The sequence below is a fragment of the Cnephaeus nilssonii genome (genome assembly GCF_951640355.1).
Source record: "Cnephaeus nilssonii genome assembly, chromosome: 20".
Taxonomy (NCBI): domain Eukaryota; kingdom Metazoa; phylum Chordata; class Mammalia; order Chiroptera; family Vespertilionidae; genus Cnephaeus; species Cnephaeus nilssonii.
Window position 1 is genome coordinate 24415600 of NC_137091.1, and position 16274 is coordinate 24431873.

At 50.0% G+C, this 16274-nt stretch overlaps 1 protein-coding gene across 3 annotated transcripts in view; it reads left to right on the forward strand.

Annotated features, from left to right (window-relative positions):
* The window catches only part of WWOX (WW domain containing oxidoreductase), a 948216-nt gene extending 931942 nt beyond the window's left edge, over window positions 1–16274 (forward strand). For all 3 annotated transcript variants that reach the window (XM_079799408.1, XM_079799411.1, XM_079799410.1), the window contains one exon: window positions 16079–16274. In XM_079799408.1, coding sequence (XP_079655534.1) covers window positions 16079–16267 — 189 coding nt within the window. In that variant the 3' untranslated portion in view covers window positions 16268–16274. The remainder of the gene's footprint in view (window positions 1–16078) is intronic.

The following is a 16274-nucleotide window of genomic DNA, read 5'->3' on the forward strand; positions in this document are numbered from 1 at the left end:
TCGATCACGCATTCATTCATCTCTTTAGAAACACTCACTAGCTACCTACTGTGTGCCAGGCACTGGGGCTGGGGGCCAGCGGCCCCCCTCAGAGGGGCCCTAGCCTAACGGCACACACCCAGCTACACACTAGATTCAGGACGGGCCTGATGCGAGGAGAGGGGCGGGGGAGGGGTTGGCATCTGAACTTGGCAGTGAACTTGGCTGTTTCACGAATGGCTGCCCACCTGGGAGCCCTGCTCAGGCCTCACGTGCAGTATCTCCGAGCCTTGGTGATTCTCCTCTTCTGGTCCCAACCTTGGTCACCTCCTCCCGGGTCCTGAGTTCTGCGGGGAGTAGGCGCAGTGCAGGCCTCGCTCTGCGGAGTCAGAGCTCTCTCCCCTCCCTCCGCTTCCCAGCGCCCTGCACTTCTGCCGCTGTTCCTCCATCACCAAGCTTTTCCTCTTTATTACGCTTTCTTTAATAGCCTTTCTGGAGGGAGTGGAGACAGAAATGCCTGAATTGAATCCCCATGTCCAACCAGAAGCCCTCCCAGAGTCTGTGCTTTCTGGGGAGGAAGGGGAGGGCATGCCATGCCCCCAGCTGAAGGCTGAGAGAGGGTGAGGCACGCAGAGAGGGGCTAGCGGCCGAGCCTGCACCGCTTCTGCCACCACCCCCACCGCTGCTGCCTACTGTGCGCCCCGGGTTCTGTGCCAGCGCGTGATGTGCTTGGCCTAGGGAACTCTCGGAATTCCCCTCTGCACCGCTGCCTCAGGTTTGCAGGTGAGGACCCTGGCTCAGAGCGGTTAAGTGCACTTCTCAAAGTCACCCAGCGACTAGCAGGTCGGCGTCCAGGCTGCAGGCTCTGTGGATGAGTGGGCACACGGGTTCCTGGGGCGTGCTCTCCATCTGCGCCTGTGGGGCATTGTGAGGGGGCAGGCAGGAGGGGGAGGCAGGAGGGGGAGGCAGGAGGGGGCATGCAGGAGGGGGCAGGCAGGAGGGGGCAGGCAGGAGGGGGAGGCAGGAGGGGGCAGGCAGGAGGGCTGAGCTATGGGGTGGAGCAGCAGGCACTTCAGTCCCAAAGAGACTGAAGCCAGGGTGACCCTCCAAGATGTCCTCCAAAGAGGTCAGGCGGGCACTGATGTGGGCTACCTCCTGGCGGGGTGTCCGTGGGCAAGGCGGCTCCTTTGGGCGGAGGGCAGCTCCTGAGGAGGGACTCTGCCTTCAGCAAACAGCAGCCGGGCAGCTGAGGAATGAGCTCCTCCTGGTCCAGACGGGGATCTGGGCAGCTCCCCACAGTGCCCCCCTGCCCGCCCCCCGCCCCCAGTGCCCTGGGCGGGTTTGGAGGCCACAACTCCCTAATTAGAGTCTATCCATGTAGCTGGGGTGCAGGGAGGGAGGACAGGGAGAGGAGGGAGCTGGAAAGGTGGCCATCCAGCCCAGGCCAGGAACTTGCCCCTTGCCACGGAGCCAGCACTGAGCGGGATAACATTGAAGTCAGATGGAGAGGGCCGTTTGGGGAACAATCCAGGTGGTAGCACGCGGATTCCCAGAGTAAAATCAGCTGACAGGCTTAACATGACATTCTAGATGTTCCTGAGGCAGGGATTTCAGTTGGGAAGGGAAAGAAAATCCCACTTTTTTGCTTTCCTACATCAGTGGTTTCTCTTTCTTATTTGCAAGTGCTGTTCCTCGCATCTGGGGAAGATCTGGTGAGCTCAGATGGTGAAGATATCTTTGCTTAAAATACTCTTTTCAGAAGCGGGGACACCAGGATCGCTGGGTTCTAGGGCGGACTCTTCTCATGCAATGTGATCGCGGGAACCTGTTTGTGCTTTCATTTGAGGAAGTAACAAAACCAAAGGCAGCTTGGGGGTTTGGCACCTTTGATGGTTACAGAAGTGCAGCGTGAGCAGACAGCATCCTCCTCTCTCCTCCTGTGGGTGGACAGGCCGGCCCGAGGGGCCTTCAGCTTCAGAACAGGTGCCCTTACTATAGGTTTGGGATACCCAGAGGGTTATCTCTGCTCGCCAGGTGTGCAATGTTGGGCAATTGGAGTAAATTCTGAGTGTATATGTGCCCAGCTCCCAGCAATACCTGAAAAATAGTAGTTCGGTGTCCTGAGATTTCCAGTCCCATGGTGGCCCTGTCCTCTCTTCTCCCTGGTTCCCTACCTACCCAGCCTCCTTCCCTCCTTCCATACCCTCCTGTTCTCACCCACAATCCCACCGGGTCTCCAATCCTGTATCCCTCCATGGGAAGCATTTGGGTGGGGGAGACAGATGTATTTGTTACAATATCTGCATTTCACTTGTGGTAGAAAGGATCAAAGGCAACAAACGTGGTGTTTTCAAGGATGCTGAAGTCCTAGAGAGCCGGGGAAGCGGTGAGGCCTGGCATCAGGCAGACCAGGAGTGGGCCCTGGCGCTGCATTGCAAGAGGTCTGTGTAACCTTGAGCAGGTTCCAACTCCTTGAACCTCAGCCTCCTCATCGCTACCATGGTGTTATTGTCTGCCTTGCAGAATTATTGCAATAGTAAATAAGATGATGTTGCAGAGTTTCTAGAATGATGTTAAAGACTCACTACTGAATACATATTGGTAACTATGGTTACATAGGGCCAGGGGAGCCACCTGAGTGGAATCAGCTTTTAGGTTAAGGAGACCAAAATGAATAATATCTAAAAGTCATAAGTCTTGTGTCACTCTGGCCCCCAGCTACCCATACTGGTTTGGGTTCATACTTTCTCACGTTGTCTCAATGGTATGATGACCCCAAGTTCCTGACCTGGTTTTGTCATGTCTCATGATCTTCCTCAAACATTCCTACTGCTGTGTTCCATAGGCCATCAGCTCATTGAGTTCTGGAGCAGAATCACACCAGCTTTCAAGAGCTGATTGTGTGGCTCTCTTCCCAGCTCTGCATTCTGCTGGTCATGTTGAGAGTGTTTACACCACAGGATTTGGCAGACAGTACAAATCAAGGCTCCCCCTCCCCTCCATGCTCCAGTGAGCCAGCTGTTAAGCACTTACCAATATGCCACTGTCACGAACCCTGTTTTTCAACGATGTGTCATTTAAGCATGGAAAAGTTGATTTTAATTAGCCTATTCTACTGCTCATCCCCACAAAGGGGTGGTAAACTGAGATTTTGTATTGGTTTAGCAAGGCAATTTTGTAATACCAGACAAAACCTATAGGTTGGCTGTTCATTTGTGGTTCTCTCCTCCCCCCCCCCCCAATACTTCCTACTCATTATGATGAAAACATGAATACTCTAGACAATGGACGGGGCACATCTCACCATGATGATGGGAAGTGGTTGGTACATGGACCCTGGAGATACTGTGGTCGTGAATCTGAAGCTCTGGCTTTCCAATTACCAGGAAGTGATGTTTCTCAGCCTCCAGGAAAGGATTAAGTGGTGCTGAAATCTGGGGCAATTATGGATCTGGCCTTGTATGTAAAATGGTTTAAATCAATTGTTCCTTTACCAAAATCTAGGGAAAAAGAAACAGCCTTAGAGTAAATATTAAAAACAAGTAAGGACAGTTAACACCTCCCCTTTTTTCTTATTAAAAGGTTACCCTTTTAATATGAGAGGTTACCCTTTTAATAAGATATTGCTCCTTCATGGGACTCACCCCACCCTCTGATCATAGACTCGAGGTAACCAATGGGCTCGCTCCCTAATGATTTTCTCATGGGAAGTTGAATCCTGGCTTCCACCTCAGTGTTAGCATCACACTCGAGAGTCTAGGTGCCCTGCAGAGCATCTAACTGGAGACGCTCATCCTGCCACTGGGTGTGTGACAAACGTCATTGGGGAGATCTGACTTCTGTGGCTCAAGATGCCATCCAGCAAAGGGGTTAAGGGCATGGACAACCCAGGTTCAGATGCCAGCTCCCCCACCCACTGGCTGTGTGACCTTGGGCAATGCTTCACCTTTCTGCACCTCGGATTCCATGTCTGTCCAATTGGGAGCAGCATAAATGAGAGAGGACCCGTAAAACAGTTACTGTAAGCCTGGGATGCTTGAAAAAGGTTAGCTCCTTATTGCTGCGCAAAGGTCTACTGTGCAGACAGTGCGAAACCTTGGCCTGTGGGGGTGCAGTGCTCCCACTTGACTTGGACAGTGAGCACCGCACCTTCCCGTCGGTCCTGGAGCCATTGCTAAGAGTGGGGGTCTGCAGCCCGAGGGATGGGGTCCAGCTCGTAACTCAGCCACTTGCTCTTTGACCTCTGCCTCTCTGAGCTTTAGTTCCTGCCCGTAAGTGGGGAGAGTGGATGTCAAGGGCCTCACAAAGGGTCTGGTACAGGGTGACCCTCACCAGTGCTGTGAAGGCACATCAGTCCCTTAGCCTGCAATAGACAGGTGCCACATAATCAGAACTCAACAAGAATTATTTGTTACTAAGTCATCTCACCTGTGTGAGCCTCTGTTTCCCTGTAAGTAAAACGGGGATAATAATATCTGCACAGGGCTATTGAAGGAATTCAACAAACACTTCGGGGCTTGGCACCTAGAGTGTGCCACGGAAGGTATCCAGGCCCCACATGGGAATCCTGCATTGAGGGGGCTGCCTTGTGAGGTCATGCAATGAGGGACCCAGAGAGCACAGGCATAGAGGACAGATCTTCAACCACCTTGCCTACCTGAGGGCCAGCTGCACAGCTAGCTTGTATCCTCCCTGACATCTTGCCTGGGAGCTATGAGCGTATTCGTTTGCCTTCCTTTTCACAAGCCAGCGACTGGGCGAGGATGAGTCCTACCAGGTGTGGCAGCCAGCGGGGGTGAAAAAAGGCAGAGTCAGGTGTTCCCGGGGAACCCCGATGTCCTGAGCTCAGCACTTCTCTGCACTGTGGGGACAGGAGAGTTCCAACTGCAGTTGGCCAGACAGGAGCCCGCCCTGGGGGTGCGGCCAGATGGGCCCGGAACGCCCAGCCGTGAACCCGACCCTGCCAGCCTCCCTGCATGAGCAGCCGAAGAGGAACGCGGCAGGGGTGGCTCTCAGACCCCTCCTGAGGTGCTCTCCAAAGTCACGTGCAGGCAGAAATGGCACCCTCGGACCCAGGGTCTGAGGGCGGAGAAGTGGGCCTGGAGAGGGGGAGGGAGGCCCCTGAGGCTCTGCGAGCAGGGGCGCGGCCAGCAGGGGGATCAAATCACCCAGAGAAAGAGTATGTACAGACTCTTGGGCCTAGATTTCCGCATTTATGCGTAAGTTCAGGATGCCATAGAGGGACCCGGTGTGGGCTCCGAGAGAGCATTACCCATGACTAAGAACATGGGCTTTGAACGGAGACCGACTCGGTTTGGGTCTTAGCTCCAGCACGTCCCAGGGACGTACATGGCCGTGAGTTACTTTGCCTCCTTCGGCCTCCGTCTCCTTCCGAGGTTGTTGTAAGACTCGAAAGTAACAGGTCCTTGGCACGTAACGGGCCATCCCCAGCCTCGTTATTAGTTTTGTTGTTGGCTATGCCTGCTGGACTGGGCAGACTTCCTAAGGCAGCTGTGACGTCTCACACTCTCGCCGGCCGAGATGTGAGGACTCAGGATGGGTTTGGAAGGGAGATAATGAAAGAGCTGGGCAGTGACTGCCATGATAAGGCTGTTCCTGGGCCGAGCGATCCGGCTAACGGCGAGGCGCTGGGCCAGGTGACAGGTGAGTCTCTAGAGAGACGCCCAAAAGGTAGATGACATGCAGGCTTCCAGCTTGAAGGCAAAGGGGGAGGGATGGGTCAGCTAGCAGGAGAATGTCTGACAAGGGACTGGAAGCAGGTCATTCGTGCCCAGCATGGCACCCCGAGATGCTGGGCAAGACTTGGTGGGAGAGGTAACTGTCGCTTGAATTTCTTGCCTAGAAAGCAGCAATCTACCCCTACCCCCTTTGCTGTTAAGTCTCTGGCATGAAGGAGAGAGATTTTGATCTGTGTGCTTCCTTCTTTAACTTTTAATGAACAAAATTGTAGCTACCTTTGAACCAGTACCTGTGTACTCAGGAAACGACCAAATGTTAGTACTGATCCTGCCCAAAGCCCCGTGAATGGGCTGTTACGCCCATTTCATTGGTGAGGAAACTGAGGCTCCGTGGCTGGTCACAGAGCTGCTGTGTGTCAAAGTCAGGATTCAAGTTCAGGCATCTCTAGCTTCAGCTCCCTGGCTTTTTCCACCACCCCACACTGCCGCCCAGCCTGCAAAGCCCGCAGCTCTCTCCTCTTCCCACCCCTTCTCCTCAGTTCCCTCCAGGACTGAGAGGTGATATTGATTCTTGGTCAGGAGGGGTTAGAAGGTGTCTCTCCGATCCCACGGTGAACGCCGAGGGCTTTTTAAATGGAAAACTACAGGGAGTGAGGCTGGTTCTTCGCTGGCTCTGCGGGAGCGTGGGGTTGGATGTGCACACAGAGCCGGAGCCGGCTCATTTTTCTAAGGACCTAACTCTCAGCATTCTTCAAGGGCTCCGGAGAGTTCCTTGTGCCATCAAATTAAGTTTGGAAACTTCAATAAAAAAGTCCTGAAGGAAACTGTCAATTAATGCATTTACACGGAAGCATCATACTTAGAAAAAACATCTTCAAACACAAAACGTTGTTTTCCAACCATTAAAAAGTTGGTGTGCCGCTTGGTTTCCATAGAGACCTGAGGTAATAGCCTCCTTCCCCTCACTGAAGACTGAGTGTCGCTCGATTCCTTTCTCTCTCTCTCTTTTTTTTTTTTACCTTAGTCTTTCATACCTTTTTCTCCATCTCCATTTATGAAAACAAAAGATAGCTAAATTGAAACCTGGCAATGAGATTTGTCTGAGGGAGACAGCTTGATTTATAAGCTCAAGGGACTTCGTTTTTGCTCACCTCCTTATTTTATGACTTCTGCAAATAGTGTAGCTACCTGCAGGGAAGAGGTGGAGAATTTTCAGTTGATCCCAAGATTCCCCCCGTCCATCAAAACTCATCCTCAGAAGGGAAGTGTTAACGGTCTGCTGAAGAGCAGCCGAGTTTGTCCAGGGTGTGGAGCAGAGGTTGGCAAACCGAGGCCTGTAGGCCAAATCTGGCTCACGGCCCACTTTGTAAATAAAGTTTTATAGGAACCATGTTCATTTGCATGTGTGAGGTCTGTGGCTGTTTTTACAACAATGGCGGATTTGAGCTGTTGTGACAGAGACTGTATGGCCTGCAGAGCCTTAAATATTTCCTCTCTTACCCTTTGCAGGAAAGTTTACTGAGCCTTGGTACTAATTGGGATTTTGGAGGCATTCAATCGTTTTGTCACGCTGGGCAGATGCCGATCTTGCTGTGACTCATTTGTCCATCTTTGCCATAGGAAGGACAGGGTTCTTTCACAGGGTTTGGGGATGTAAAGCACCTACAGGAACAATGAACATGAATGCTTTCTACTCCAAATCCTTTTGCTAGAAAAATCCAAAGATGCCTATCTTATGATTCTAGAGATTCTTTTGAAAACTCAAGGAAAGTGTGTGAAGACCCAAGCCACGTGGTTCAGCCATTGTCCCGGGCCCTGGGCCTGCCCAGGGGTCTCTCTTCTGGAGAAGGCCAGAGAAGCTGAGGGGAACTCGGTCCAGGGATGAGACGGCCAACAAAAGAAGCCACCACAGTCTAGGAAGAAACCTTTAATTTCTATTCAGCTTTAAAGAGTTTGCGAGGTTTTGTGTTCTTTTTCCTTTTAACAAACCAGTTCAAGTACATGCCTGCAGATTATAAAATTACCTGAAATCGTCTAGGATATCAGCATGCATGGCTTGTTAGTATTTACATATATTTACATAGGGAAACAAGAGAAAGATCTACAGTTATTTACAGTCTACATAGGAGAAGAGAAAGGCAGCCTAATTGTATTTCCTAAAATACAGTAGATGAGTCGTCAGTACATGCATATTTAGATAATATTTGCATGATAGAATGCAATTTAAAAAAACATACCTGTGTAACTTTCTATGCTAAGGTGTTACATAATCAAGGTAAACTTTGTTTTGTTTCTAGTCTATTTGCATCAAGTGCTTTAAAATGTTCACTAACACCCAGGCAGAATTATGTACCCTGGCAATTAAAGCAACAGAGCACACGATCATTTCCTACTAACTAGCAACAAGCTGCTGGTGAATGAAATATCTATTGTTTCTCATTACCCATCGACCACTGTGACGAGATCTCTCTGTGTAAAGGCAGTGCCTAAGCTATCACCATTAATTATGGAAGTCATATAAATGAGACACTCTCCACAGTATGTTCTAAATGAAATATTAACAAGGCCAGCGTCTCTGAGCCTGAGAAATGATCTGTTCGAGTGAGCTCCCTATGAAAGTGCATGCGCAGACCTAATGCAGTTGTGCGTGACTTGAAACGGTGGGGCTGGTCTTGGAGTCTGCCTCTGAGATCTGAATCGCTGCGAAGTCTATTCCTGCATTTGTTTCTGGATGACAGAGTTAAGAGTTACTTTCTCCCCGTGATGTGGCCCCATCGGAGCACGCTGTGGGTTTTATCTGCCCCCCGCCCTCCCCATGCCTTTTCAGTCAATGTTGTAGGCTATGCCTGTGACCTAGGTGTAAGTGAACTGTCCACCTTAACATCTAAACAAACAGCTTGTTTGGGGTTTGCCCGGAAGTCTTGCCTGCTCACAGAACAGTCTGCTCTTGGCTTTCCAGGCCGACTGGGCGGAGTGACTGCGCACAGAGGGAAGGAAGATATTTTTGTTTCACCGCTGCTCTGAAGACAGTCTTTGATATTAGAACTGAACCCATTAATTCTGCCTGGCAATCATGTCCAAGGTTTCTATCAGTGTACATGGCAAATACAGAGGCATCCATTATCTACATTGTACAGAGCTAGCTATAACCGAGGTTAAAAACATCGAGTAAGAATGTAAACTGTTTCAAATTAACACAAGCTAAACCTTCTTTCACCGCTTATAAACACGCAGGTGTGCGTTCCTTTGGCACCAGCTTTGAGGTGGCCCCATGGGAACATTTCCGTAAGGGGCCACCAGATTCGTCCCATGTCAAAGGATGATGCGTAGCTCAGTGGTAGGTTTCTATGGCTCTTCTGCTCAGCTGTTGCAAACCAGCCCATGGGAGAATGGATAGCCCAATGCAGTGTTCCGTCCCAGCAAGAGAAAACCCATTGGAAAAGAAGCTGTGCTTTGAGTAATGTGGGTATTCCAGAGAGCACTGGCAGGGGATGCCCAGGAACTGGGTCATAGAAATGAGACATAGTCCACATCTCTCCATTGTGATGAGACCACCTCTTGGGCCGGTCCGTTCCAGAACGTCTTTGGCAGACACAAATGAAGGTGGAATGTGCCTGAGGAACACTGCCCGCCTGGACTGGACCTCAGGCCACCTCTTTTCCCTTCCCTCATTCAGAGCGTGTTAGTCTCACAGCAGCAGCAGCAGGTCCCAGAGAGACGACATCATTCTCAATCGCACACTTCCATTCTTTTGGGACCAGACATAAATCTTTCACAGAACCATAGATGGCAAGGACTCTGGGGCAGGGAGAAGGTATAAAAAGGGCCTCGTTTATTTCAAGGGAAAGTTCAGAACAGTTCATGGAATTCAAAACACAGGTCCTGAAAGCCTACCAAGGTCACCCTGCCCTTGAATCCCGCTGGAGTGGAAAACCCTCCCCGCCCGACCTTCCCAAAACAAACATGGCTTTGGACCTCCCTGGATGGTCGGATGGACTACTGCTTCCTCCCCCAAACTTAAGGCTAGCGAAGACAAATATATTCTTTTGCTTAAAAAAAAAAATAATTTCCATCTTTCCATCCAGCACCTACTTCTGGGCTTTTTTTCTGCAAATATTTCTCAGAGCAATAACAGCAACGCTCCTGACTTTGTAAGTCATTCTGTCCCCGTCTTGAAGTCAATCTCTGAAAACCCCATAGGGAGCTTGCTAGAAAGTCGTGTCTTCTGTCAGGAGGAATGGTCCTTGTACCCGCACTTGGGTTTGGGCTTACTATTTGGGATGCAAATGAGAAAGGCTCCATGTCACCTTTGAGATTCTCCCCAAATGGAGGCCCGTGAAAGCTGTCACCTTTGCTTCCCTTCAAACATTTCACTCCAGATACCCTTTGCGATCGTGGGTTGTGGACCAATTGCATCTCTCGGGATGGCGGGGGATAGCCCCTTGCTTAGCTCTCCCTCAGCGAACGTCTGTCAAGCCTTTTCATAGACTGCGTCCCGGTGTCACTGGGCACACAGTGGGAGAGACAGTCAACGGGAAAGGAACTTCTGAGCCTTTCTCACAGGCGTGAACCTGTTTTTAGCCAAGAAACTGTTACCTTGTAGCAAGAGGTAAATATGCAAACACACTGTCCAAGGCCGTGGTGCCAGTGTGCACCTCTCTTCGGCGAGGCTAGGGCTAAGTGGGGGCTCAGTCAGTCTCTAGAACCTTCTCCCAGACTTCTAAAGCTCCCACTGTTAACAACAGATACCCACTTTCCTGGTCTCTGCTTTTTCAGTTTGAGAAGTTGAGTGTATTTCCCTTCTATAATAACTGCTATGAGTAGCGGTGAGCAAAACCCCTGAAAGCTGCAGGACAGGTCTGTGTCCATGCCCACAGGAAGCATCTGCTGTACCTAAGCCTGACTGTGTAAAGCCTCTGTAGGAGTCACCGGTTAGGAATTAGTTGGAATTAATTTGTAGGAATTAATTGGTGGGAGGGGGTTGGAACAGTTTGCCTGCAAACCTGACCTAACGTGTCAGATATTATCCTCCAAAGGGCCTCGCTCACTTTACACATACACAGATTTATAAGGTGGAGATTGCTTCCGTTTCTCTGGTTTTGCGGTGGTTCGGTTTAGGTGTTGAAAAAAGTCTCCCATCCAAGACAGGGTTCCTTAGCTGGGCCAGCCTGGCACCTGGAGGTGGTGTGTTGAACCCGGTGACCTTTGTGTTAAGGGTCATTTGCTATTGGGTCTTCTGAGGTTTCACTGAATCCTCACTTCTGCTCATCCAAATGGATATAATTTCAGTTTAGTTCACGGACTAAATCAACGATGGGAAAATCAACATTTCTCAGGTGAACACAGGGCAAACCCCACGCGTAACTCCAGGCCGTGCCAGGGTGTCGCTCTGTGGCCGGGCAAGGACAGGAAGCTTCGGCCACATGGGGACACAGAACGGGGGTCGGCAATATGCAAACAGCTGTGTCACATGTTTGGCAGGAGGTTTCTATGGCGGCGTGTCTGCATTCTGGGGAGGGTTGCTTTTGACCTCTGACACTGAGTGGGCTTCTCCACACGTGGGGATCCAGTCGCCCCGCTCCTGAGGCTGTGTGGGGTGAGAATGTCGTGCTTACAAGCTTTCTGCATGGTTCCTGCCTGAAGAATCGTCAGCTCTCCACAGATGCTACCTCGTGAATGGGCCTCATTTGCAACAAGCCTCTAGAGAAGCAGGACCATTGGAGGGCAGAGTCCTTCAGTAGACTTCTCTGTTCTCTTCTTCTCGCATACTTTCGGGGCAAGTTGGCATGTTGGTTGGTTAGCACTTACTCCACGACCTTGGTCTATTCAGCGACACCAGCATCCCAGTGGAGGCAGAGGGCGACTCGGTGGCCACGGTCTTGCTAACGGGGAGGCCTGGGAGCCTCCTTCCTGTGCGCGCTGCGTTGCTCTAAAAACGAACACAATCCATGGCACCTTTGTCAGAAGGTGGTTCTCGGCCAGTAGGGACTCGTAACCTTTCGGAGCAGCTTGCTTTTGATTGTTTTTAAAATCCGAGGTTTCAGCTGCCCTTGTTCTGGAGGAACAGATGTCCATCCGGAGATGGATCCCGAAGCCTGTGCTGCACTGTCCGGGCGGACGGCAGAAACTCCCCGCCAGGGTGTTGCCGGGAGGCGGGAAAGGCAGAGGCTGTGGGCGGACAGTCACCCCGCTGACGGTCGCACTCCAGCGCTCTGCGGTAGGTTATCCTGCGTATTCGCGGGGCCGCTGGGGAGGCGGCCGGTTTGGCCTTTGGGAAGGGTCTGTCTTGCCTAACAGACCCCAGATGAGGAACAGGGGAAGCTTTGAGGATACGAAGAGGCACCTGCTCACTTCACATCACCTCTCTGTCCCGGGAATTCAGCACCGTGACCGCTGCCCTCTTCCCAGAGGGCTCTCCTTCCTGCCCGCGCGGCTCCGAGCCCAGTCTAAGTCCCCGGGCACGTTCCCTTACACATCTGCACTGTTTGCAAAAGCCGATTCATTCAGCATTTTCTGTGCAATCTCCTGATAGCTGTAGGTCTGTGATAAAGCAATCTTAGAACATCTACTACTCTCAGAATCAATGACTACAGATAGATATTCTGTGACAGTGTCTATTTTTTATACATCTTGTAGTTAAATCTACTTTAAGATAGGAATCTCTCTTTTAAATAAGCATGCATTTTAAATTAGAGAAACTTGAAAACTAAACAGTAATTGTGTAATATGTGTCCTTATTAAAACATGAGTTATATTAGAATACTAACCAATGCATTACAAATATCAATATGTGGGTGGTTAGAGTACTAACCAATGCATTACAAATATTGATATGTGGGTGCTTTTCCCTTTACCATGTATTGTTTATTAGAAACCTCTGTACCTCTTCCTTTAAAAGAGTCAATATTCATTTTGATTCCATGCTGACAGCTACAAATTGCTGGCTAGCAGTCATCAAGTAAATGTTGATGAAAAGCGGCTACTTAATATTTTCATCCCAACAAAGGGTTTGGGAAGGATGGGTAAGTTAGGTCTCAGGGCCTCAACTAGAAATAAATAGCAACTACTTTCTAAGTCGACCTTCCTGTAGCTGGAGACGGGGCTGCAAATCTGACAAATGATTTCTGAAGGAGAAGGATGAACCTTTATGACCAAGATACTCTTAACTTAAATCCCCAACAAGAATCCTGGGTGATTTTGCATACACTACAGAGATGGATGGCTCAGCTCTCCTCTGGCAGCTCGAAAACCTTTGATCAGATCAGAAGTGGCGTTCAGGCGTGATTAAAGATTCTACTGGGCTTCCCAGAAACTCTGTCCTGTGCCAGCCACACCCTAACTCATCGCCAATTCTAGGGGATGGAGCCTGGAGCTGCTGCGCCCAGCTCCCGTGATAAGCAGGCTTCTGAGAAATTGTTAACAAGTCCTTGAGGGGACCCACAGCTCCGCCAGTGCTCTTAGGTCACGGTGTTGCTGTTATCTTATCGCGATGGATCAGTAAACAGTGGTGACAACTCACAAGACCTGGTGGCTTCAGGGGTTTTATAAAGGAGTTGGTAGCATTGTCCCCTTTATAGGACTTTCATCGTTTCTGAATTAGGTACTGATGCCCGCCGCACCCCCCTCCCCCCGACCAAAGTGGCATGAGAGCCATTTGACGGTGATGAAAGTGCTCTTTTAAATGTGTGTTTATCAGTTTCGAAATGTTTGATCTTGTATCAGCAAGCCCAGCCTATGTACTGATGAGATTCCCCTCACGTGGCTCAGTCTCCTGATGAGAGGCAGACCGAACAGCTGATGAGCCAAACATTAGAAGTTGTTCTGGAACTGTCGGCACATCTGCTCGTATGAAGAGGTCACTCAGAGGCTGCCCTGGTGCAGCTAAGAGAATTCCCCCAGAAGCCAAACGGGTAGTGAGCTTGGGACTGAGAGAGCTTGTTACTCCTTAGCTGCCCAGCAAGAAAATAAGTCGAGTGCCAGTTGAATTGAGCACGGATCAGAGGGAGACTTTGCCCGATGCAAGGCTGATCTCTGAGTGGAGGAGGTGGCCTTTCTTCCAGGTGCCCTGGGTTCTTCTACAGAACCTCTCGCGAAGGCGTTAAGATCGTGCATCCCCCAAGCCTGGTAGCAAAAGACTCAAGCCAGCTCTTGATGCAAGATGGGGCTTTTCTAAAATGTCTGGTTTTCAGCATGGTAGTCAAATATAGGCTTATATGAACTGAGGTCATTGCAATTGCTCTCAGATTCCATGGAGGGAAAATGCATGCCCCCAGCTCCCTCATCAACACGATTCTGAATCAATGCAAGTGCAGAATTTCTTTGCAAAAATACCGTTCCAACAATGCCAGGGTGCAACCTGATATCATTTTAGAAGGTCACAGTGGCAAAATATTACACCGGGTGTGGAAGAATTCCGCTTTGTGCTTTCCCAAGTGGCCTACTTTCACCTTTTCTCGCCAATGGTGGCACTCTGAACGGCCAGTTTGTCCTGCTCTATAAATGCCGATGCTCCAAGGCTCCAAGTCGGGGTGGAGAGCCTGGATCTGGGGCTGAGCTGGCTGGATTCTCTCACCCCTTACAGTTGATGGTAAATCACCTGACCACTCTCTGGTGGTTTTGGCAGCTGGGAAGTAAAATGGAAATCTAAGATAGATATCCAGAAAATTATGCAAAACACCATCTCCAACTGAACTCTAAGAAGCGAGGCCAAAAGGATATTTGGCTTGAGTTAGCGGGACTCGCATCTCAATTCTTCCATTTGTCTTTAGAGGCACTTTGCTTACTTTTTCCCCCCACACGAGGAGTCACATAAGCCTCTCGAATTCTTTAGAGAAATGTGTTAGGTGCTAAACAGAGTGGTATTAGAAATAATAATTCAGTGAAAGAAAATGTGGATGACATGAACTTATTTCCATTAGACTTGAGCCACCACACAAAGCAATTTCAAAAGAAAGAGCTGAATCCAAGAAAGCAGCTGGCTGTTTTTGGGGAGTGGGCACGGTGAGGGGGTTGGGGAAGTAACAAACCAATTACGATTTAATTAAGTTCAGTCATGTCAGGAGTTCGAGTTCTGAACTAATGGGGTTTGTCCTGGCCTATCAAGAAGCCCGCTATGATCAGAACTCAAGGCTCTCCCCCTCCCTCTCCCCACACCCATGTCCCTTGACTGATTTGACTAGGGGGTTTTCACATTAACTACCGTATTTTCTGGCGTATAAGACGACTGGTGTATAAGATTTTCCTGGGTTAAAAAGTCGTCTTATACACCGCAAAGTACGGTAGATATGACAATAGATATTGACATTGAAGCTCCCCCCAAACAAACAAAACCCAAGACTGTTTTGTAGCACTTTCCTAAAATTAGAACATCTCGAGACCCGGATCCTCAGAATGACCGTGACCCCCAATGGTTGGAGTGAATGTAAACCAAACCATTTGTGGGGCATGGTTTTCCATTAAGCACCCTGCTTGGGCACAATTTAAACCACATAGGAGCAGGAAAAGGGTAAGCTTTGGGTGAGGACAGAAACCCAATTTCTCCTCAATCAAATGTCCTTAATGTTTTTCTAATTGTGACCTTATCCCGTGTTACCTTCCTCAATCCTCTCCCACAACCCCCCTCTCTATCAGCCTATAATTAGTTGATGCAACCAGGGCTGTGATGCACATAAATAATCATAAGATGCCAGATAAACTGTATTGGTTTTAAATTAGAGCCGTGCCTACCGTGTCTCCCTACGAACACCAGCCTATTATTTTTAATGATGGCTTGCAAAGCAAAGTGATTTCTTGCCCTCTTTACAGCATCTCTGACAGTACCCTGTCAGCCGGGACGATATGGAACCTCCCTGCGCACACAGCCCTAGCCACAGTGCTACGCCAGAGGTGAACGGAAAGTGATCTGTAGCACTCATTGCAACTTGCGTTCTGGAGTGGGCTGGCACGGTCCTGCGTGGGGTTTCTCCCTGATGGGCCATTATTAGCGCGGTTGGTTCCATCCAGACAGAAGGTTCTGGAAACATCTTGGTGTCGAAATGCATTATGCACTGAGAAGTCAAGGGGTTGGACGGATGTCTTCTTGCGCATGCAGAAGGGTGCCATGGTTTCCTCTTTTCTGGGGAGAGATGTCTGACGTGAGTGATGTGCATATTTATTTTTGAAGCCTTTTCCTATATGAGGTGCAAAGAGTCACACCAGCTTTCGAGAGAGTTAGGAGCTCGCTGTTCCCGGCTGCTCACCTCCGACCTTCCAGGCCTGAGCTGAGCTCACGCCGCTCGGTCACGCTGAGGTCCAGGTGCAAGTGGACCGGGCGGGGAGAGGCTTGCTGATTCCCAGTCAGAAGAAAGTCGTCTCATCACCTCTTAAATAAATTGCTTATGGTCTTTTTTTTTTTTTTCCAGCAACAAGGAGCTGCCACCACCGTCTACTGTGCTGCTGCCCCCGAACTAGAGGGCCTGGGAGGGATGTATTTCAACAACTGCTGCCGCTGCCTGCCCTCCGCGGAGGCTCAGAGGGAGGAGACAGCCCGGGCCCTGTGGGCGCTCAGCGAGAGGCTGATCCAGGAGGGGCTCAGCGGCCAGGCCAGCTAAGCGGGAG